Source organism: Cygnus atratus, chromosome 1 (genome assembly GCF_013377495.2).
Source record: "Cygnus atratus isolate AKBS03 ecotype Queensland, Australia chromosome 1, CAtr_DNAZoo_HiC_assembly, whole genome shotgun sequence".
NCBI classification, from domain to species: Eukaryota; Metazoa; Chordata; class Aves; order Anseriformes; family Anatidae; genus Cygnus; species Cygnus atratus.
Window position 1 is genome coordinate 74,686,092 of NC_066362.1, and position 23,023 is coordinate 74,709,114.

General features: G+C 39.6%; 1 protein-coding gene across 1 annotated transcript in view; it reads right to left on the reverse strand.

Annotated features, from left to right (window-relative positions):
- The window catches only part of MPPED1 (metallophosphoesterase domain containing 1), a 64,654-nt gene extending 43,016 nt beyond the window's left edge, over positions 1-21,638 (reverse strand). The window contains exons 1-3 of the mRNA XM_050712220.1: positions 21,544-21,638; positions 7,778-8,041; positions 2,367-2,552 (exon numbers count right to left, since the gene is read on the reverse strand). Coding sequence (XP_050568177.1) covers positions 2,367-2,552; positions 7,778-7,929 — 338 coding nt within the window. The 5' untranslated portion in view covers positions 7,930-8,041; positions 21,544-21,638. The remainder of the gene's footprint in view (positions 1-2,366; positions 2,553-7,777; positions 8,042-21,543) is intronic.
- Positions 21,639-23,023: the final 1,385 nt, after the last annotated feature.

The following is a 23,023-nucleotide window of genomic DNA, read 5'->3' on the forward strand; positions in this document are numbered from 1 at the left end:
AAATGCTACACATAAAGATATGGTCTAATAGAAGAAGTAGGACATGCATCTAGTGCCTAAAAGAAAGCTGAGGGAAGGCATAAAAATATTCTACTCTTTATTCCAAGGCATAAACAAAGCTATAGCCCACTGATGGCAGAAGACATATATGTGAAACAGAACAAAATAACTATGTGGGAAAGCTAGCCTTGCGGTATGGGATGAAGGAGAATACAAGTAAATTTGGTGGCAACAGATAAGAAGGAGGCTGAAAGTAAAAGTCCTGGCCAGTCTCTCAATTACTTTCTCAACAAACTAGTAAAATGCTCACACAAGGAAGAAGGAGAAGGTTGGATAGGCTGTGGGAGTTATAATTAGAAAATCACGGCAAATACTGGAAACAGCTATCTAGAAAAATCCAAACTGTCAGGGACTAGCACCTTTCACAGCAAAATGGGTAACCTGCAAACATTTTGAAAATTCTTCTTAAAGAGAACACTTTTAACCATTCTACCACTTACTACAGATTTTTGCAAACATTGAAAGTATTTGTGAATTCATAAATTGTTCATTTAATAGCTAAAGTTTTCATTTTAAAATGTTATTGAGCATAATTGAAAAAAAAGCTTACACTTTTGAACTGAAACAAAGCTTTAAATGCTAGCTGAATGAAGCCTGTTTAGTGACTCCGAACTATTCTTCCATTGCATTTTTCAGAATTCAAAAATTGAGTTAAATTTTCCATTTTTTTTCAAATTGCTAATGAGCTAGAAAGATCTCTTGCTTCTTAAGCTCAGATATCTCAGAGATGTTCTTGCAAAAATATATCCCAAACCGCACAGATCACCTTTTCCCAAACTGCATGCTACCATGAAATTGGAAGGATGCCTTGAAAAGTCAGAAAATTAGGCCTTCTTTTGGAATAAAAATGATGAAGAGACCATCACAGAAATGCCTTGGGAAATCTCTTGACCAAACTGAGAGGATTTCAGTTTAAGGACTTCTTCAGAACACTGTACAGCTGTGACCAGCAGGGTGGCAGATGGAGAACTAGGGAGACAAAAACTGTTCAGTGAGTAATGTACGTAGCCCCATCTTTGCTCGCTAGCGATGTCCCAAAGCACTTTTCTTCCCACACTAGCAGATAAATAAAATGGATATTATTTAGAATGGATAACCATATGGTTTGTGTTATCTTTCTATGCTATTTTCAGTATAATACATGGTAGAGACCTACAAAATAGGATTATTTGCTTTCTGTTGTACAGCAGACCTGCTCTATTTGGGGACAGAGACAGAGCAGAGGGCACAATAGCAGAGTGTGCTACCCCTGCCAGCTGCCCCTAACTGAGTGCAACAGAACAATGCAATTGCTCCATGTTGGGCATATTATTGGGTTTCCAAGCTGAATTAAATATCAGTCTTAACCAATAATTATTTGCTAGTAAATATTTGCTTAAATTGTGAAATACTGCCTTTTTTTATACCCCATTTCAGCCTACATGTGTCTGTCAGATTTGTGCCTTTCTAGTGTGGAATGCTGTAACAGGAAGCAAAAAAAAAAAAAAAAAAAGACAGGGAAAATGGAAAATGCGTAAACTAAAGGAAAGAAAACCAATATAAAAACGGATTTTAATCCATTACCCTTAAACTCTGTCCTTACTCTTCCCAAGTCCTTCATTTCCTCTCACCCTGTTTTTGATAACAATACCAATCAGGGTTTTTGTCTGGATACAGTGTACGCTTTCCAGTTTTTACTGACATTTTTTTTTAGCATATATAAAACACTGCAGAAGCACATGTAAATCACCACTCTCTTGCCCAGTGGAACAGAATTTCAGTTACCAATGCCAACAGTTGCCTACAGAAGGCATCTACATCTGGTCTGCTACATCCAAGACAGCAACCACAGGCACACGTTTTGCTTTGTTTGGAATTCATCGCTGTGGTGCAGCTGAGCCCCAGATAAAAAAACTACAAGCCTCTGGGGTTAAACAGACAAATGTTTTCAGTCACAACAACATTTTTTTTTCTCTTTTTTTTTTTTTCATGGAAGCAAAGCCGTAACAATGTATGTAAGAGGTTTTATGTAAATCATTAAAGGCCTACTGACTTAAATTGTTGCTAACACCACAAAGTTGCTTAATGTACACTTGAGAGTGTGAAGGCAGAACAGATGAATAGTCTCACAAATCTTATTTGCTCAATTGGAAAAATGCAAAAATACTTGTTAAAAAAAAATGTGATTCTTTCTCATTGCCATTCAAATTTAAAAGACAAATTAATATTCATCATTCCTGACTGCACAATGTTTTTTACTGGGAGGCAGAAGGGGCAGATACATTCAGTAAACAAATTTACTTTCAAATCCACACAGAATTCAATACCTACCTAGCCACTCGTTGAATTTTTTTACTTCACTAGGAAGTCCCAGCTCAGTAAAATCACCAGCATGTATTAACACATCTCCATATGGCATTTGGATGGGATCAGTTCTCGAGTGAGTATCAGAAATACAGACAAATCGAGTATATCCCGGAGGTTTGGGAGCATCATGGGGCACTGGATCAACCCTGCAGGAAATGCATCATAACAAGGTTATAAAGTACTTACAAACTTCCTAGTGTCTACTTTGCAATTCTAATACCAATTTTTACCTTTACAAAAGATTACACAGTCTTCTAGATATGTCTGATGAAAGGGATTTATTAAAACAAACCTATCACTAATGGGAGGTGTAAAAATTCCTGATGTTCACATCACAACATTTTCAGTATTTGTTGGGTAGCTGTATTAATTTAAAGAGATTAAGGAAAAGAGATTGAACTATGGCAGCAACTCTGAAACAAATACAAATAAATCAAAGGCATTACCAGTTTCAAAGGAACAGTGCTATCCTGTTTCATTGTTTAAATATGATTACATGGTACACAGGGAAAAGATTTATTTTAGATACATAAATATATTTAAATGCATTTCTTTAATGCAAGTTATAAGTTTCTGCAAGTTATATTATTCCAACAAATTTAATTAACACGTTTTGGAGATACGTTTCAGTGTGGTAATGCAAAGCAAGATAAGAACTCTCCTGACAACAACTGTACATGTACGTTCAAGCCTGACTATTGTCAGGACAAATGTGGCAACTTTCTGGGCTTAATTATACTAAATGAAATCAGATGCTGTGAGGGGTGAGGCTCCATTGTTCAAAGCCCAATTTCGCTATTCTAAGCTGAGGAAAAGAAAAGGTCTGACCCAATTAGATGAGACTTACTTATGATTTAGGAGAGAAAAGCAGAGAACACCTCTCTGCAATATCAGTCATACTTATTTTCAACTCATTCAATTTTATACCCTCAATCTATATTTGGTTACAATATATAGAAGCAAATGTATCTACACACAGCTAAACCATATCTGCTATTCCAATTAGGGAATTCTGGTGAAATAAAATCAAAAATCCAGAGATGCTAGAGTCATATTTATGTCACTAGAAACCAGAGAGGTATACAGAAATGTTACGAATTATTTTACTTTTAAAACATTTATTTTGAAAGGAGAAACAAAATTAGTTTTGTTTTGTTTATTGTTGCAGTATATAATACATGCCTTGCTGCTTGTGCTTCAATTCAGGATCTTACTGTTATATAAATAAACTCTCAAAAAAAGTTAGGAGATCTTTTATTAATAATACTACTCCTGAGTCAGTAGGTCTATTGACTCAGGTAGTTTTCAATAGAAACTGTATTATCTTACGTCTTTCAAGTAATCATCTTTAATCACATGGTCTTTTCATTAAGTCAAAGAATAATTCTAGTAAATTTATAGACAGGTAAACTGAGGTGTTCCTGAAAACTTCACTAGACAATTGAATAAAATCTAAAACATTCAAATCATGTTATGTATTCAAAAAAAAAGTTCTTAGCATTTTCTACAACGCAACTACAAAACTAGGGTATGCATAAATTATTTTGTACCCATCTTTCCTACACCTTTTAGGATGAAGAAGTGGAGTGTTGTTTTTTTTTTGTTTGTTTGTTTTAATTAAGCCATTATACTAAGCATCAGCTATTCATGAGGTTTTCTTTTTTCCTTTACAGGGACACTGGAGAAACCATTATGAGTACCTTATAGCATTCTCTCTAAAGTGACATTTTCTGAGAAGAAAATACCCAAATGTGAGGTAACGTGTAAAATTAGCTGTGATCAGAATCATACCAAATGAACACAGTGTATTTGTTCATACCCACGTGATCATACCCAAAGAACAGTACGTATGTGCTGGTCGTACATGGAAGTATGCACACAGTGGAAACTGTGAAACTCAGTTGAAAAAGAGGGGAATGTTTGGACCCTGAGACACAGCAACTGCAAACACTATGTGTGTGGCTGAGGGAGTATGTATCCTGTGAGAGGGTCACAGGCACATGGAGAAGGGAAGATGACAAAAGAATTAGATGGTGGAGTAGGTATGGCAGGTCCCAACCTCAAACAATGGAACTGCATGTTAAGAATGCCTCTGTTTTTGCAGGTATGAGAGATGGCACAGAGGGAGCTCCATGGTTGGTGAGTGGAGGTACCATGGATGGTACCAAAGGATGGAGAATGGTGGGTTTCAAATGAGTGAGTGAGGGTTGTCTTAAGGTACAAGATATGTGAAGGGTGCTGCATTTAGTTCACAGAGTTCCGCATCAAAATGAATTGGGACAACTGGAGAAGAAAGAAGGGGAGCTGACCCTGGCTACAGTTACAGCCACTGAAGCTAAAAAGATTAAACATTGGTTCAGTAAACAAATTTCTGATTATTGCTGTCCCTGCCCAGCACTTGGCAAAGTGAGCTACAGGTCATACCAGTAAGCCTGGCTCGAATTATGCATACTACCCTGGCACAAACCAGGGATATGGACTGATTTAAGAGACCACTTATTGACTTTTCACCATAGGGCAATCTTTAAAGCAGTTGCTGCTTCTTCCTCTGAAATCTTTCAAAGTACAGCACAGCCACAAGTTGGGTGTCAGGGATGCATTTCCCTTGTTGCTCCTCTGGAGCTGAATGGAAAAACAAGAGACTTACCATGGCAACCCACACAGCACCTAATACAGATGCTTTTTCTTATAGTTTGGATGGGGAGGGGGGAGGTATGGACAGCATTTTCCTGTTGCTGAAGTATGCTTAACTTTCAGAGCCTGTGCAGAGGGCCAGAGAATATTCATGGGTAAGAGGTATCGATAAAAAAAAAACATGAGATGCAGATTTTCATGTTGAAGTTATATGCACACATATATAGGTAAAAACATACGTCAAGTTTCACAAATGCATCTAAGTTGCATTGGAAATCATTTCTGAAGGCTCGATCCCCATGTTCTTGGGTAACACATTGACACAGCAGCTGTCATACCAACACCCAATGCACTGCTTGCAGCATGAGCAGAAGGAGGAAGATCTGATTACTTTTGTGCAAATGTTTTTGTTTTTCTTTAAAGCAATAGGTAAACTTGCAGAGAAATTGAAAAACGAAGTTAAAACCTCAGAGAAAAAGCAGTAATAAAGGTTAGTTTTTACATTAGACTTTAGTAAAGTTTCCCAAAGAAACATGACAAGAACTTTCTAGGAACAACTGATGGACATGAAAACGATGTCAGTATTTACCACCCTTCTCATCACTGGCAACCCAGTCATCTCACAAGCATGGGAATGGTGGACTAAAACGGGACAAGGAAAGTGCTGTTAGTATGTTATGGATGATAAAAAGTTAAACACAATATAGAACTGCACTGAGGACCAAGGAAGAGCTCTAGGATTGAATTCAGAAGAAGAGCACAAAAAATAACTGCAGTTCAAGTAGTTTACACAAGCTCAGATGTGAAGTCTGAAGTCTGTGATTGCCTGTAACATCACCAATGTAGTTATTTTGAGCTATCCACACACACAGAGCAAAGCCCTCACCTCTCTGAAGTTAATGACAAAACTTGCATCGACTAAAGCAGGGCTAAGATTTCACCCATAATTATGTGAATAAAAGGTGCTTTTGTTATACTTTTTGTATATACTTTTCCCTTCTTTGTCACTGTTCTATTCAGTCATAGGAGGCAAAAGCAATCTTTTGCCGTTCAGAAACATTCTTTACAATTTCTGTACCAAGAAACGAGCAGGTCAGATTGTGGTAGATGTTTCAATTGATTTAGCCTGTTTTTCTATTTGCACAAGCTTTTTCAATGGTATTAATCATTTGTAAGAGATTGCTAAATTCTTCTGAAGAACAATTTTCTAAGGATAGCTTATTTTAAACTACTTGCTTAGGTTCTGAACTTCCATCATGCAGTTGATTTTCTAAGCCCTCTGGTAATATGATTTGTTACTGGTTAGAAATTTAAGCAGCATATTGTTAAGTACAAAGTAGATACTAATAACTTACTTTCAGCCCAGTGAAAAACACTCAGCTTTTAGGACTGGTGAACAAATTCATGAGTGCCCAGGAACTGTCTGAATATGCACAAAGAATGGCAAAGCTTTGACAAATAAAGCAACCTGCATTTGTTTTTTTCATTTATCGAAGTATTTCTGAACCCACATTTGTTTGTTTGTACTTTTGCTACCATTTGCCAGCTCTATAAACAAAAGATGTTTCCCAGTGCTAACACTCTGCTCATTTTACTGTTTGCATTTCAATAGTACCTAAAAGCCCCAAACACAGACTATAAGCTAATATACTGCCCCCAAAAAATGACTGTTTGCTCACCATCCTGGTGTATGTTAGTCTCCAGATTTTTTTAACACAGTATCTAATTTATGCCAAAGAATGTACATAAGCATTCACTAAACAGTCACACACCATTCAACCACTCATAATTGCTGACTTTTTTCAAATGCAGAAATCATGTTCTATGTTTGGAAAGTATCAATTCATTTTAAATACCAAAAATGTGAATGGGGTGATTATTTATTCAGTGTTGGTAAAGAAAAAAAAAGTTTCCTTAAAAAAAAAATGAAAACCAGTCTTCTCATCTGAAGATAAGGCTGCTTTCCTCTTTAATAAACACAATAAAATGGTGCAGACATTTTTATTCCCTATAAAAATATTTTACTGTAGAATTTTATACTTAATTTATTTGTAATAGCTTTACTGTTTTGCTCTTCCTTCTCGCTTTAAACTTTATGGCAGGTTTCATTTTTTAATTATAATTCTTCACTTTACATTACAAGTAAATCATTTAGAGCAGTTAATTTTACTGATGCTGTCATTATATAAGATGTCAGAAACAAACACATTATTTTAATTACTCTTTAAGCACTTGGCATCTTCAGCACGTTGGTATGAAAGTAAGTTGTCGGATGGGTGCCCACACCATTTTACTTATTGATGTCATTTTTTCTTTGTATGCAGCTGTAGTAAAACTAACCAAACAATATCTGTTGTACAGATATGGGCTTGGTATTTCAACAGCTATTTACATCAATAAGCAAGTGCACAATGCAAACAAACAACTATTTAGATTGCAGAAAGTATCAGCCTTGTACAATCTCTTATTTCATTACCACTGCTTGTTGTTTATTTCTTTTTTTAATACTATTATGCATTAAAGTTATGCTAGTGGAATGACCTTTCTCCCACCCTTTAACAAAGTACTTACACTTTCCAAATGGCCTGATTTTGTATCACTATAGTAATTATTATTAGAAAGGCAGCAAAGCAGTGTTCTTTGCATTCTTTTTGACTGGTCCATCAAATACCACATCAACAAGGCAATAACAATTCAGAAGGCTGTGCTGGAGCAGTAACAAAACTGTAATACTTACATTTGCACATGTGGGGGCTGGAAACGTCCCTGGTTAATGTTGTAGAACGTGAAAGCCTGTGTGGGGTTGGAGCTGTACTCATCCACTTCAATTATGAGTCTACTATGCTGATGCCTTCTAGCTGCCATAATGTGCGACTGGGCGAAAGCCATGCTTGCACTGGGTAGGTCTGCTTTTTCAGGCAATCATATCTGCTATCTTCCTACATCGATGGAAGAAGACCATGACATCTCCTTACCTATGCAGCACTTGCCTTTGAAAAACCTAGAAGCAGATTGAAGAGATGGAGCATAACTGTTTGACAGTTAATTTGTTTGGGATTTGCTTTATTTAATAGGAGATGAAGATCAAAAGCGGGTTATGGAGGGAGGAAGACACACAGCTCAAAGAACTCATTACAAACCTTTTCAACCCAGCAATTTGATGAACATACTTTAGTTGGGGGTGGGAAGTGGGTGGAGGAAGTAAGCTTGCAAAAGAATACAGGGAGCAACTTGCTCAAATATTTCAGACATTTAATACAGATCTCAAACACAAGGCAGTCACTCTTCAGAATGGCTTGTCAAATAATAATGTTTTGTCAACACAATCATTTAGTGTTTTTTTTTCCTGATTGCATTGCTGAATGTTTATTCCCCATCTTCCTTCAAGAAAACCCCAAACCCAAAACTTAATACATGACAGTGCATAACTAAAATGTGAGTTAGTTAAAAAGAATCAGTTTAATCAATTCTCCAGAAAATCTGCACCATTTAGTAAGGGTATGCATTGCAGGTGGTTGTTCATCACATCCCAAGGAACCGAGCAAACTGGGCCTTCCATGCACACGCTCCTGGTTTAGTTGTATCACTGAAGAAACTCCTGATAGAGATATGAAGGGCTCCCCCCTTCAAACGCATTCTCTTCTTAGACAGCACTAGCCCCAGAATCTGGATTCACTGGAAAAGAAAGTGATTCAAAGGCTAACACACAGTTAAATGTTATTAAATATAAAAAAGGTAAAATCCATACAGGTTTTATGTTTGGGAATAAATTTTCCGTGAAAGTTATGCAAGTCTAGAACAACGGCACTGAAAATGGATATAGGAACAGAAAAGTAAAACCAACTGGAATGTAAAGAGTATCCCCTAGAAACAGCAGAAAGTAATTTAACTGTGAATTTTACTTTTATTTCACAGTTTTAATAAAAAATGGATTATCAGGAACACAGGCGGGTATTTTTACAGTATAATGTTGTGTCCTTTTTTAAAGTTGTCTGTCTTAAATATTTACTTTCATGCAAGCAAGGGCTTTTTCATCTAGCAAATGTAAGGAATCTGCTTCAGAAGATGTATTTCATGAAAAGCTGTGCTAGAATGCAGCAATTCACTTGATATGTGCATCTTCTGGAAAACAGGACTCCAAGTTTTTTATGTCACCTTGTTGATGTGCCTTACTTCCATTCTGATGGGACCACTGCCAAGAGTGATGGATGAGGAAGGTCTTCACATTCACTCAAATTTTTAAAGCTATTTATAGGTACTTAGGTCTAATTCAGTTCTAGCAGGAGTCGAGCACCTAAGCATCTTTAAAAATCTAGACTTCAGTTCTTCACCTGTTCTTCAGTTCTACTACAGATGTTAAGTGCTCCAAGAAGTGGTAGTGTATTTTTGTTTTGGGAAATCTTGTCCTTAGGAAGCTGGAATTAGAGATTCAGCTCGTTTTTGTTACTTGGTGAATGGCTGTAAAATGACGACAAGTCGCTGTCAGTAACAACCCGCAGGAAGACAGTCTGAGAATGAGAGCAGATTCCTTCATGCCATCCCCTAGAAGTGAGTGGTAAGGAAATGGTAGAAAAACAGCAAAGAAAAATTTGGATTTTAAACACTCTCAGATGATGTGTTCAGGCTACAGAACAAGCAACAGCACAATGAAATGTGCCAGAGGAGGGGGAGGGAAGGGAGGCACAATTCTTGTAAGAATAATCGAGTACAAATCGCTGCATTTAGGAAATAAGAAATTATGATGGCAGATGTGAAGAACCCTCCCTGAGGAGCTTCCTGTATTAAATTATGCATTTGTAAAGAAGTTTGAATGGGCAAGGTCAGAGATTTTATAGGGGGTAAACTGTTCTAAGTGAAGCTACTTGTGTTTGAAACTATTAGAACTGGTGACTTCTATAAATATTCTCTAGTATGATTAATAATTTAAGATTCCACGGCTCTATGTGAGCATTTCAAACTACCTGAAAAAACACCCTGTGTTTTATAATCCAAGGCTTATGCCCACTTTACACACAGCTGAAATGAAGCTGCAAAGGCATTAAGGCACTGCCTGGTGGGACCTAGAATCTCCCTTTGGCCTTAGGAAGATCCCAGTGCCTACAGCAGCTAAGACACAGCTTTTGTCAGCCTCCTGGTTGGTCCTGTCTTTCATGACTACACTCAAGTGATACATCAAATCCACTGCACAACCAGCAGATGTATTCAGGCACCTCTGATGTCCACTCAAGCTCTGCTTCCTCTTTCTGGGTAAGGGGAAGATAGCATTTAACAATACAAACTAACTCAAAACAACATTTTTTTCCAACTTTGTTTGCAAACAGAAACAAAGCACAGCAAGTACAGCACTCATACAGCATTTAGTGCTCAAGACTTCTTTTAAGCGGGGAATCTATCCTCACACATGGGAGATCATGTGACTCACACCATTAGACCAGCCTTTGAGAATGCTAGCCACAGATATTCAACTAGAAGTTCACCATATAAAATGTAGGAAATAGAAAGATACATCTCACTTTAAAAAAAATAAAAATAAAAAAAAAGAAACACCACAGTACTGATGAGCCTTCTGCCAAATGACAGTCCCCCAGTGTCAACCCTGGACACATAAAAAGTATCCAAGACAGGAGGGAGAAAAAAAAAAGGAGCCAGATACTGCACTGAAAATAAGATAACTAGCAATCACATGAATAGCTTGTGCTAAACAAAAATCAGATACTATAACACACATAATCAGTAAGCATAATTCAATAGCAAGCTTAATTCAAGTTCATTTCAGAAACATACACAGATGTCTTTGAACTTTACCTTTCAGTCTCGGGTTTCATTCCTGCATAAGTGGTTGGCTGACTATGAACATTATTGGTGTTCAACAGAACAAGCTGTCTCTTTCCAGTTTGACTGATAACTCATCACTCCTCTCTTTCTGTTTCAATTTCCAATAGTCTCCAAAACTGTAACTTTTTTTTTCTTCTAATATTCTGAAATGTCTTCCTTTCCCAAACCAGAGTATAAAATGTAGCAGGGATATAGTTATCTGCTTTTATAGCATGCAAGTTTTAACATTATATGCCCAGCATTACAAATACAGAACACTAAGACTCAAATCCCCACAGCAACAACATGCTAACCATCCTCTTCCCCCAGACTTATGGAGCTGCGGGATGTCTGCCAGAGAAACACAGGGAAATGTAAAAATGACTGCAAGAACATGAATACTAAAATAAATATCACAAACCTGGCTGTTAGAATCACAGACTGAGAAAAAGCTATTAAATCAGCTAAGCCATCTTCTTACTGGTGTCAGGAATGTTCTCCATACATTATTTTTTTGCTGCCTCTCCAGCATGTGCTCAAAGGTTCACAAGAGCCCTGATCCAAAGACCACTGTATGTAGTAATAAGTATGTAGTAAAAAAGGCACCTTCGAGTAGCTATAAAACATCAAAGCCGTATTTTTTTCAGGGAAAGCCAGTGAGACAACAGGAGTAAAATACCTTAAAGAAGAGCGTGAGAGTTTGCGATAGACTGCATAGGCACACACCTGCTTCTTGTGCAAATCATAGATTGATAGAGTGGTTTGGGTTGGAAGGGACCTTAAAGATCTTCTAGTCCACAACCCCTGCCACGGGCAGGGACATCTTCCACTAAAAATCTTGGATACCGGTTAGCAGAAACCCCTTCTAGAGCTTCATCGAGAGTTCAGGTTGTCCCCTATACTGAGGATAAACTGTTCTTCATAAGCTGTCAGGTCACCCTTTACACACAGAAGTAGGCTCTTTATTTAAAAAAACAACAAAAAAGTGCCACTGAGCAGCAATGGTCCCAACTGTCATTCCCAACATTCTTATAACCATTAGTATTTGGCTTCATTATCACAAATTAACACTTTTCTGTTTTAACCCCCACCCAAACAAGTTGTTATAGACTGCCCAGCACTAAGTGAACATGGACCCAGTAAAGCAATTACTTATTATGAGAACTAGGCTGAAAAACAATTTATTTTTTTTTGCGTTGAAAATATCCATTTCACATACTCCAGACAGAAGCCAGTCAATGGAATTAGGCTGCTAACTTCAGCTCTGCCATCAGGAAATGAATACTGAAATAATCCTAAAAAGGCATTATTCTGTGGGAAAGGACGAGCTAAGCAAATCACTCTGCAGCTAAAAGCTTTTCCAGAGTGATACACTCTCCTCTTCCTTCTCTTCATTTTCTGAAACTGAATGCAAGTCCTAGCAAACCAGAACCACCAAGTCTTCCCTTAGCAGACCGGCCTGGATTCACGTAACAAATGCAGAAATCTGAACGCTCTCAACATACTTGCAGACTTTGAAATGAAGGCAGCATAATCAAATGTTCATAGAGACACTTGTAGATTTTAAGGTCAATCATGCACACTGCTACTGATGGCTACATTAGGCTTTCTAAATGAATATGATTTGTTGTACCAATTGCATTTAAAAAGCCAACAAATAAAACTGCGATGTATTGAAGCAAAATATGCACCCATAAGGCTCCTTTCCGCACAGCAAACGCGTTACGTACCTGCAATTAATGACAACGGGAATTAAACAATATTTAAAAAACCACCAGACTCCTTGAGGATATCTGAATTATCATCTTATCATCTGTGGTGTCATTTTAAGGTATCTACCCCTCTTACAAACTTCCCGGAGTTCTACCTTACGAACACAGGGACCTAGAAAGCCTGCTTGGAGAGCTAACCCCACTTAAGCTGCAGAAGCAATATGGCATTTGAGAATGTTAGTTTTTCTAAATGTCAGTTTAGCTCTGGTGAAATGTGCCAGGGTGACAGCCTTCAAGCCTCAAGTCCTCGATCCACAGCACACACACAAGCCTGGCACATGCAGGGGCCTGGCACACGTCCCTGGGCTGCCTTTGTGCCTCAGACCTAATTGGGAGAGACCACTACTGAAGGGCAGCTCTCACTTCATAGCCACACATACTGAGAAATCTCTGCTTTTAAGCAGCAAATAAATGTGTAAGTTAGGGTGACTTTTGTAATGCAGATTTACCGCCACATAAAAAGTGGAACGTGCTCACCAGTTCATTCTGTGAGTATCCTGAGATGACAAAATACATTGCACCATCTGCTTCTCAGGGCACAACATGTAGGTATATTGATGTGCATGCTTATCAAATATCAGAATAAAACCTTTAAAATGCCTCTCTACAATGGCTCTTACCATGGATTTCACAATCTTCACCTGGTAACTAGAGCACACGCGCCGCTGTACTCTGGCCCTCATTTTCAAAAACCTTTGCTTATGGTGTATCTTTAATTGAAAGAGAATTTAAGCATCGTGCCTTCCAGTTTCAGCTCTCTTCAGAGGACTCTGGTAAAGAAGTTAAATCATCTTCATGACTTATTAAGGAGAGCCTTTGGATCATCTTTTTAAAACACATCTGAGATGGTTTTCTGCTAGTGAATCTAAATTTGCTAACTGTTATCAGTAACACTCAGTTCTGTGACCATATCTTTTCATCAGAAATCAGAACTTTTCCCATCCAAATAACCAAAACCAGCAGGCATAGTTCTTGATTACCTGTATGTCTCAAAATCCTACAGACTTCAATGAAAAGAAACACAAGATCTATCCTCTGCTTCGAATCACCTGCTTCACCTGTCAAAGAACACTTCAGTGCCTCTTCATGTATATCACATATTTGTTAACTGCAGATCTACAGGGCACGGAGCTATGCTTTGTATGTGAAAAGATCCAGTGACTTAAATAAGACCTTCTATTTCTCTGTAATTATAATTACCTTAACCTGAACTAGAAAAAAAAATAAAAAATAGAAAAAAATCCCCAAAGTTATTTCTCACCATGCTAAAATACATATCATTGTTCTTCTTTGCTCGTTATAATGACCTGTCAAATACATTATGACAACATTCTTCACTGAAATTTACTTTTTTCTTCAAATTAGCTTTTTTCCATTGCTCTGAAACACAAGTACAATACATGTTTCTCTCATTACGTGACAAGTAAAGAACACTAACGTACTTGTTAGTTTTAACTGTCATAAAAGGATTTTATAAACACAGCAAGTAAGAAACGTGATAAATAATTTGTCTTTTGGAACTGTGCCCTTATATTCATTTCTGTGGAGTTTCCTCAAAAGATACATTGTACCTACTATATGCCAAAGTACTGACCTGGCACCCAGAAAAAGAGATGGATCAATGAGTTCAGAAAACACCAAAATTACACATTAGATTTCATAGGCGAATTCTATATTTAGTTAAAGCAGTTACCACTTTTAAACCTTCTTAGCTAGTCTTAGTTTGAATGATGATTGTATGATTTTAAATTACCTGATCAAATTTTCCTACCTGGGCTCACAAAACTAGAGTACTTGTGTATACTATTTATTAAGATTTAATTTTATTTTGAATTAGATTTAATTTTATTTTGAATTATCAGGAGCGTGATTTTCTAAACTAATTCTCATCCATACAAATAACTGTTAATTTATTCAATTTAAAAAATAAACACAACCTAATAATATTGCTTTGTCTTAAACATGCACTTGACAATGTACCAAATACATTTTAGATTTAAACACTGTAATACTCTAAGATTTACAAATAGACTGAACATTTGCCAACGCTAAATGCATTAATGTAATCCTACATACGATCTTCACTGAATGTATAAAACATCACATTTGGATAAAATATTTAAATGGATACATTTTTCTTAAGGAAAATCAAGTCTCTTCCCTGAAAAACATAGCTTTTTGGTTTGATGCTGCCTGTATTTATGCCAAAATATTTGCTGAGGTAGCTAATCTATTTAAGTAATTACCTCTAAGGAAGTAAATTTTAAATAAATATCTAAAAGCCACAAAGCTCATTCCTCACTCTAAAAAAATTGCCTTCATCTCTGGCAATATTTCAGAACCTGCTGTTACTGAAGATCCTAAGCTCATACAAGAAAAATGACAAATCTCAAAATGATAATAGTAATTCCAATGCAAAAATAGCTAAAAATACAGGTTATCTGGAAAAATTACCAAAGACGGACATTCCAATAGGAGTAAATTAGGGTTGCAGTGATTTGATTCTATGTTTCAGTCTGCAATTTGGGCATGTCTTCTGATAAGGCTCTTGAATCTCTTAAAATATTTACTTAGAAAAAGGAATACGTAAGTACTGAAACATATATTTAAGAAAACAGAGTAGGTTTAAATTTGTAACTGAAGAACTTTGTTCTCTTTCTTCGCCTTTTTGTGACAACTTGCCTAACTCTCATTTCCTGGCCTTCATCTGTACAAGCACCACTGGGTGAAATCCACTTGCCTGAGCCATAGAATTTATCCAAACCAATTTCACTGCAAATTGCGTAAAAATGCATAGAATTTAGCTGATTGGATCATTCACACATATGTGAGGGCAGAATACATCCCATATAATTTACCCTCTTCACTCTGATACCAAAATTTTAACAGAATATGACAAAGCCTAATATTGAGTGGAGGATTATCCCAGCCATCAGTTCGGTTAGTTTCCAGGTAAGAACTCAAAAGTCAGTGTCTGCCACCAGCAGCGGTAGCCGATGATCAGCAGCGTACAGCATGGTGCTGGGGTAGCTGAGGGCAGATGCAAGCAGGCAGCACCCCTGGAGCAGACAGCAGGAAAGGCAGCAGCTCCCCTGTGCTAAGGTCGGCAGGGGCTGGTGCTGCTGCTTCACATGTGGGCAGCTTAATACCATAGGACAGCTCACAGGGTCTTCCCTTTTTGTGAAGCAGCATCTCTCAGCTTTGGACGAACTCCTATTGCCAATATTCTCCTCCGATTTCAGGAAGAAATCTAACACTAACCAGTCTTGAAGGGTTGCTGATCTCTATGTCAATACACAAGAATGGGAAAAGAAAAGTGGCCACTCTAATACCTGTAGCTGAAGATGAATGAAATGCCAAAGTACAAGCATGCCAACATACATAAGGCAGAATGTAGAACACAACTTACATGTACATACACCTACAGTGACACTACTTTTGAGATAATTATATAATTAAAAGGAATCAAGCAAAAGTTTAACAGCTTTATGCATCTTTCTCTTAGACACAAAACTTTGAAAATTGAGTATATTGTCCTATAATTTTTGTTTCTACTTTTCAATCATTTAGCTGCATTTATTCACTGAAATCCTTCGCGTCATCTCATTAACGTTCAGGGAAGGAGTCAGTGAGTTTGCCCTGTTTATTTTTACAGGTATCCTCCCCAGGACTGATAAAGGAAAAATATACAACAAAATACTTAAATGTGTTTGTTTGATGTTTAAATATTTAAATATGGTTGTTTGGACCACTCACTCCTTGTGCCCATGATGTCATGCCTATAGAGCCCACCAAAAACTGAGACAAAGATAATGAAAGCCTTTCTTTCAAAGAATGAGGACAGAGAATACAGGGGTAGTCCCAGGTAAACAGTCCTGATGCAGAGTGTTTCAGGTCAGACACCTCTGCATATTCACCAGATCTAAAATGTGCAGCTGTTGCTTTGCTAACCAGAAGAATCTGGTCTTACTGTGCCTTTCTTGCACAGGGATGCTTCAAATCACTGCTCTCCCTGAAACTGAAGGGGCTACTCCTGAGAGTAGATTCGTTAGAATGGCTGTACTGAGGCACACTCCAGCTCAGCTAGCTCAGGGGGAAGCTCTCGCCCTGCAAAACACTGATCAGCCTGCTCCAAATGCAGGATCATTGCTCACTGGGCTGGCTGTCACTGAACTGTGACTCCAAGCTGTATGCACACTACAACGTCTGATTTGCTGGCTCTTTAAAAAACTGATTTCACAATTTTAATTGGACCAACTACAAATCTTCATTTGACCTGAAAGATGCTAAAACAAAGTCAAATATTTCAGTGGTGAAAAGCAATGGGAGACCAAAATGAAACAACATTTAGGAGGAAAGTATCAAAGCAGTGAAATGAAACCACTATACTTTTTTGGATTTGCTTTTCCTTTATGTTCCTTACTTGATCAACCTGGTGAAACCAGAAATTTATTTTTTTTGGTGCTGTCAGATCTGAATTTCCACTGAAACACACAGAAGTTGACATTTATTTCTTTTTATTATTACTTATATTTAATATTCAGTTTTACTATTTTGTTAACTACTAGCAGCAGTTGAGTTTTAATCCATCCCACCCCCTTTCCAGTAGGCAAGGTATCTTCAACTTTTACCAAAATCTACTCACACTAGGGACTTTAGTACATGTGCTGAGGGACAAAACTGAGATACATCTCAGAACTGCAAGACTGTGAAGGTAAATTTTAAGTAATAAATTTTTGGTTTACCACAAAACCAGAAAGAAGGCTGTCACATAAAGAAGACATAGTCCCAGTATTATTATTTATTATTATATGAGTGTCTACAGACCAATCGAAATCCAAGAACAAACTACGCTAGGCATTGCACAGACAGCAGCAAAAAGCTTCTGTCCCGAAGAGCTTACAGTGTACAGAAACTCAACAAAGGAGTAGGGGCAAACAATAATACAGCAACATAGAAAAATGATCAATGCAATGACAGAAGGAATTATGTTCCTTCCATCTTCTTTTGCAGAGAAGGAAAAAATAAACAAGATTAGCGTCACAGAAGACAAAAGCAGAGAGAAGATGGGTTACTACAGCACAGGTAAGAAGAGGAAAAAGCAAAGAAAGTGGCATGCAGGATGTTTGAGCTACAGAACACGTTAAGAAAAGTGAAGTGACTGCAAGAGCTGGCAAGGAGAGCTTGAGCAAAATAGCCAGTTAGGATAAGGCAGAGAAAAAACAGTCCAAAATATCAGCAACCATCAGTCTCCTTCACATGTTGCTTCTACAGCTGCTCTGTTGGCTTCAGTCTTTGGTTGAATGGCAAGACCCTCACCCGCCATAAGAGAAGCTGGACTAGCTGTATGGCAGAGACACTGAACTTAAAAGGTCAGGAGGGCACGCTGCATAAGACATAGCATTGAAAAGAGTCATATCTGCTAGACACATTAACCTTCTAATTAACAGAAATGTATAAATGAAAAAGATCTAATAAGTAAGGGCAAATACTTGCAGTTGAAATGTATTCAGAGGTATTACACCTCTGAAAATAGATAACCTAAGTAAAAAACATACGTAAAAAATTCCTTGTTACACCAATATTAGTATGGCTCTGCATGGTCATACATAGCATATTTAAATGACATTACAAAGCCAATTTTACTCCAATGGTAAATATTCACATTTTAAATAGTGATTAAATGGATAATGCTAAGCATTTTGTATTTAGGTTAGTGTAATGAACCCCAATTCAGTTACAACTGCAAGTTACTACATATATAGCATGATGGTTATTTGTTAATCCTAATATAATTTCCACTGTCATATCAAATCACAGCAAAACTGTCACCCTTGTTGACAGTTTCAACAAGGAGGTCAAGCAGTGAGCAGTCACAAAGAATGAACTGCTTTACTCTCTAGAAGTGGTCACTGCTGAAGCAGGTCAATAGTCATCGTAACAGCTCTGCTCCTTTTTGCAACGTGTCTTACACTAGACTGTCATTCTGCAACCTTAGTCTAGCATTACATTCACATATATTTTATAGATAATAACGTTAGCCTCAAAGGATGACATTCTAAGAGGAAGTCACAGGTTAACAGCCCAGTGACCTTAAAGGACCCTCTTACATTACTAACCTTGATGGTATTTCAAAGCAAACCTGGAATATTCACAATTGAAACAGAAACATGTATTTAAGTTAGAAATAAGAGACCAATTTGCTTTCAGACACTCTCACACAAACCCAATTTACCTACAGACAACGTTCACAGAACCCGATGTACGTGCAAACTACAGTTACCAGCACTATACTTAGTCTTCTTAGGAGACTTCACAGTGCACACTGTAGAAGTCTGATGTATGTTAATGTAACAGTAACATGTGAAAAGGCTCTTCCCTGAGATTACTTTACACATCCTCACTGAATGTGACTGCTTGCTGTTCTTCAAAACGAGGTCCAACAGGAATCAAATGTACTGCATGATTTATTTTTACTATGTTTACTTATCATTTGAGATGAAACCTGTTTTCATGCACAAAAATACTGAAATCCTCAAATATAAACTCACTTTTTTATTCACTATTTGATACCATTTCTACGCGTCAGGAAGAAGAAACCATCTGGATAATCAACTAAGCAGATACCTGGTTCCAGGGCATTTGAGTCTGCTTCCTCCTGATTCGGTGGCAAAACTCTTGCTGACTTAAAAAACAGTAAGCTTTTCATACACATCTACATGTTCTACCAAAATACAGAAGTGCCCAGTCATGTTTAACTCTTCAGGTGAAAGGGACTGCACCTGAAGCAGCAGATCTGATCTTATTCCCTTCCTAAAAGGACATATCCTGGACATTTTTTCCTAATTCCTTATAACAAATTCAATCAAATAAATATTATCACATACAACACCATGCTCTATGAACTGTTAATTCAAGATGCAGAAACATCGATGTCAGAATAGGCTATGTATGCCAAAGCAGAACTCTGGTCCGCTTTACATTCCTGCTGACAGTTTCTGTAATGAGCACACGGCATTAAATAAAAACCATGACCTGTTTAAACAAAGATCAGAGCCCCAGCTATATCTTTGCATTCTCACATGTTTGTTGTTTGGCATCACAAACTAATACCAAAACAAGTGTCTCCAAAACAGGTTTTCACACAGGGCATGAGGGATTTGCTCTAGTCTACCAGGAAGAGTTGTTTATCTTTAAAATGGGCATTTTTCTTCATGTAAATATGTACAGGCACTCGCAGAATTTACCGTGCTTTAAATTAGACCAAAGGAGAGCGGAGAGAGGAAAGAGAGAATAATGTACAAGCAAGAAATCTGAAATTCTTCTGTTGCTGCCTGAGACAAAGAAGAAAAGCAGAAGAGCAAAGCTAAAACTGTTTAAACATACCATTAAAATTTCACAGCGAACAATTAATATCAATCAATTCATGTATGTATCATACATGGAATAGCCATTACCTATAGATAAAATAAAATTATAACCACCACCACCCCCATTTGTATAGTACACTGCCAGAAAATTTACAGTGCCTGGCATCATGGAACAGTTTAATATGCACGGGTCCAACACAGCTACCATCATATAATGACTACTTAACTTGTCTTCTCAAAAGATACTCTCATTTTGGTAGTCAAATCTTGGCCATACACATTTAAAACGTAGTCTTGTATTTTAAATATCTGTCTACTGATGCTCTCCTGAATAACTGAGAGTTCACTTGATCAGGAGCCAATCACAAAGTTTAATAATCTTGCCTAGCTATCAATTTATCCAGAATATACAAACCTCCTTAAGTCTAAGTTACTTACTAAATTTATTAAGCATTAACTGAAGTTGCAGTGGTTATCAATACCAGACATTATGAGCAAATCTCTTAATTATGATATTGTCAAGGTATAGATTATGTAAGCAGAAATCTTTCACTATTGATCATTTGCCAAAGAGAACGTAATGTTCAAAACCCATCCCATTTCTGCACATTCCCCAGATTTATCTCCTACGTTGTCTACATCCCAGCATATGTATTAATAAATGTATTCCACGTTACCTTTCTGAAAGTGCCAAACACAAACCGCAGGTATAATGCAAGCAATATACTAAAAGTAATTAAATCCCTACCTAACCCTCCCTGATTTTGCCTTTATTTTTTTTTCCTGCTTCGAACCAAGCAGCGGCGCGACCCACTCCACGCAGATCTGCACGGATCCTGAAAAACTTATGGCACAGGTCTCCTCCCGCGGCGAAAACTTTGGAGGTCACCGAGCCCTCGCCCATCACAATTGGGTGCTGTGCCACCTCGGGGGGCCCTCTGCGACAACTCCGCCGACAAACTAACTTCTGCCCGAGGGCGGCCGGGCTCCGTGGGGCGCCCCGGGGAGAGGCAGGGAGCGGGCTAGACGGCGGCCGCCCCCCATCCCCGGGAGCAGGGTGCCAGCCCTTACCTCGGCGCACCCCCTTTCTCCGCTCCGGCACGGCAGCATCGAGGCAGGACAAGAGGAGCTGCCGGCGGCTCTCCCTGCACCTCCCTGCTCCTCGGAGAAGCCCTTCCCCCCCGTCACTCCCCCCCCTCCCAGCTGTGGGGCACACACACAGATCTATTTTTTAAGGAGCACGGAGGAGCAGCCGCGGGGAAGCTAGGCTGGGAGAAGCAAAACCCTGACGCGCTTGGGGTGGGTAGGGAAAAAGGGGGGGGAGGGGAGGGTGTGCAGACCCTGGCACACGCAGCCCCAGCCCCCAGCCCCACCGTCCCGCCGCCCCTGATGCTCCCGCAGCGGGGAGCGGGCCCCGGGCGCGATACCCCCACCCCGAGCCGGCGCTCAGACCCCACCCGGGGCAGCCACTCTGGTCCCTCCCCCGCCGCACAGGGGCAGGGGGCGCCGGGTTGGGGTGCGGGATGGGGCCTCCCCAAAATACTCACCCTGCCCGCCAGGGCTGCCTGGAAGCCGCCGGATTTTGTGCGAGCGGTCGTCTCCTTCTCCGGGAGCCCAGCCTCCCCTCCCCCCCGCCTCCCCTCCCCCGCCTCCCCCACCTCCCCCACCTCCTTTGGGGGGCCAGGAATCCCCCAGTGTCGGCCCTCCCCTCCTCCCCGCCCGACCGGGGCTCCATGGCCCCGGGCCCGAGGCTGGGGCCGAGGCTGGGACGAGCCGGCGCTGCGGCGGAGGCTCGGGTAGGGGGCAGCAGGGGGCGGTGCGGGGCCGCCCCCGGCGGGTCGCGGGGGAGGCTGTGCCCCGGGGCGTCCCGGAGCACAGTTGTAGCGGCAGCTGCCCGGCGAGGCCGCTGCCCGGCCGCCCCCCGAGATCGTGGGGAAGTCGGCAGGAGGTGTCGGGCCGCCCGCCGCCAGGCAGCCAGGCGGGAGGGCGGGCGGCCCCCTTCTGGAGCCCTCCTCACGGACTTTCCCTCTCGGGCCTCGGAGCCTTGGGGCCGGGGGAGCCGCTGTGGGCCCTGCAGAGGAGAAGGGGGTGCCGGGGGGGGGTGGGTCTGTGAGGTACTTGTGGAGTGCGGGAAGTTGGGGTGGCATGGGGGCAGGCTGCGGCTCCGCCAGCGGCCGGCGTGCTCCTCGGAGGTACTGAGCATGCACGGTTCCTGCCAGCTCCCAAATCAGGCCATGATAGAATCATAAATACATAATACTCCTCCGATGTGATGAGTAGGGAGCAGGAGAGTTAAATGCGTACATCAAGGAGAGGCAACTGACATGTAAAGGGCTTTGCTGTGCAGCTGTTGAGCGATTCTGAAATGAAATATTTTAAAACCCTTCCAAGAATAAATTTAATTCCTGCACGCTTGTTTCTGGATCGCCTACTAGGCAAGGAAGTGTGCTGGATAGCTAGCAACAATTAGTAGAGTTACATCTGCTTTTAGCACACATGGTGACTTTATCACTGATAAAACAGTCATTGAAAAAAATCCACGCTAGAAAGCATCCATTCTATCAAGACTTAGGGTTTGGACATTTGTTCTATGTAAGCATGAAAGAGGTGGCATTAGGAAAAAAATCTGGAGGAAATAAAGCAATGCACCTCAGACTAGCCCAGTAGTCAGCACATCCCCTTGAACACAGGCCTCCGCGTAGGGGGTGAATACCTCAGCTACCCACTGAGCTATTATCTACTCTGTGCACAGATGGAGACGAGGCCAGGCTGTGTATCAGAAACCGAAAATTGGACCTGAAAATCCTCCCTCACAGTTTCCGTTACTGGCAAAACATGTATTTATCTTGAAAGTTTGCATTTTGACATGTCAGCATTTTTACAACAATATAAATGTGCTTGAAATTTTTTTGATCAGCCTAATGGTTAGGACCTATTAGAAGCTGCAGAACATATTCACAATCAATTCACTTACTCACATGCATGAATACAAGCTTAGAAAAGTAATTACAGGCACCCGTTTTTGGA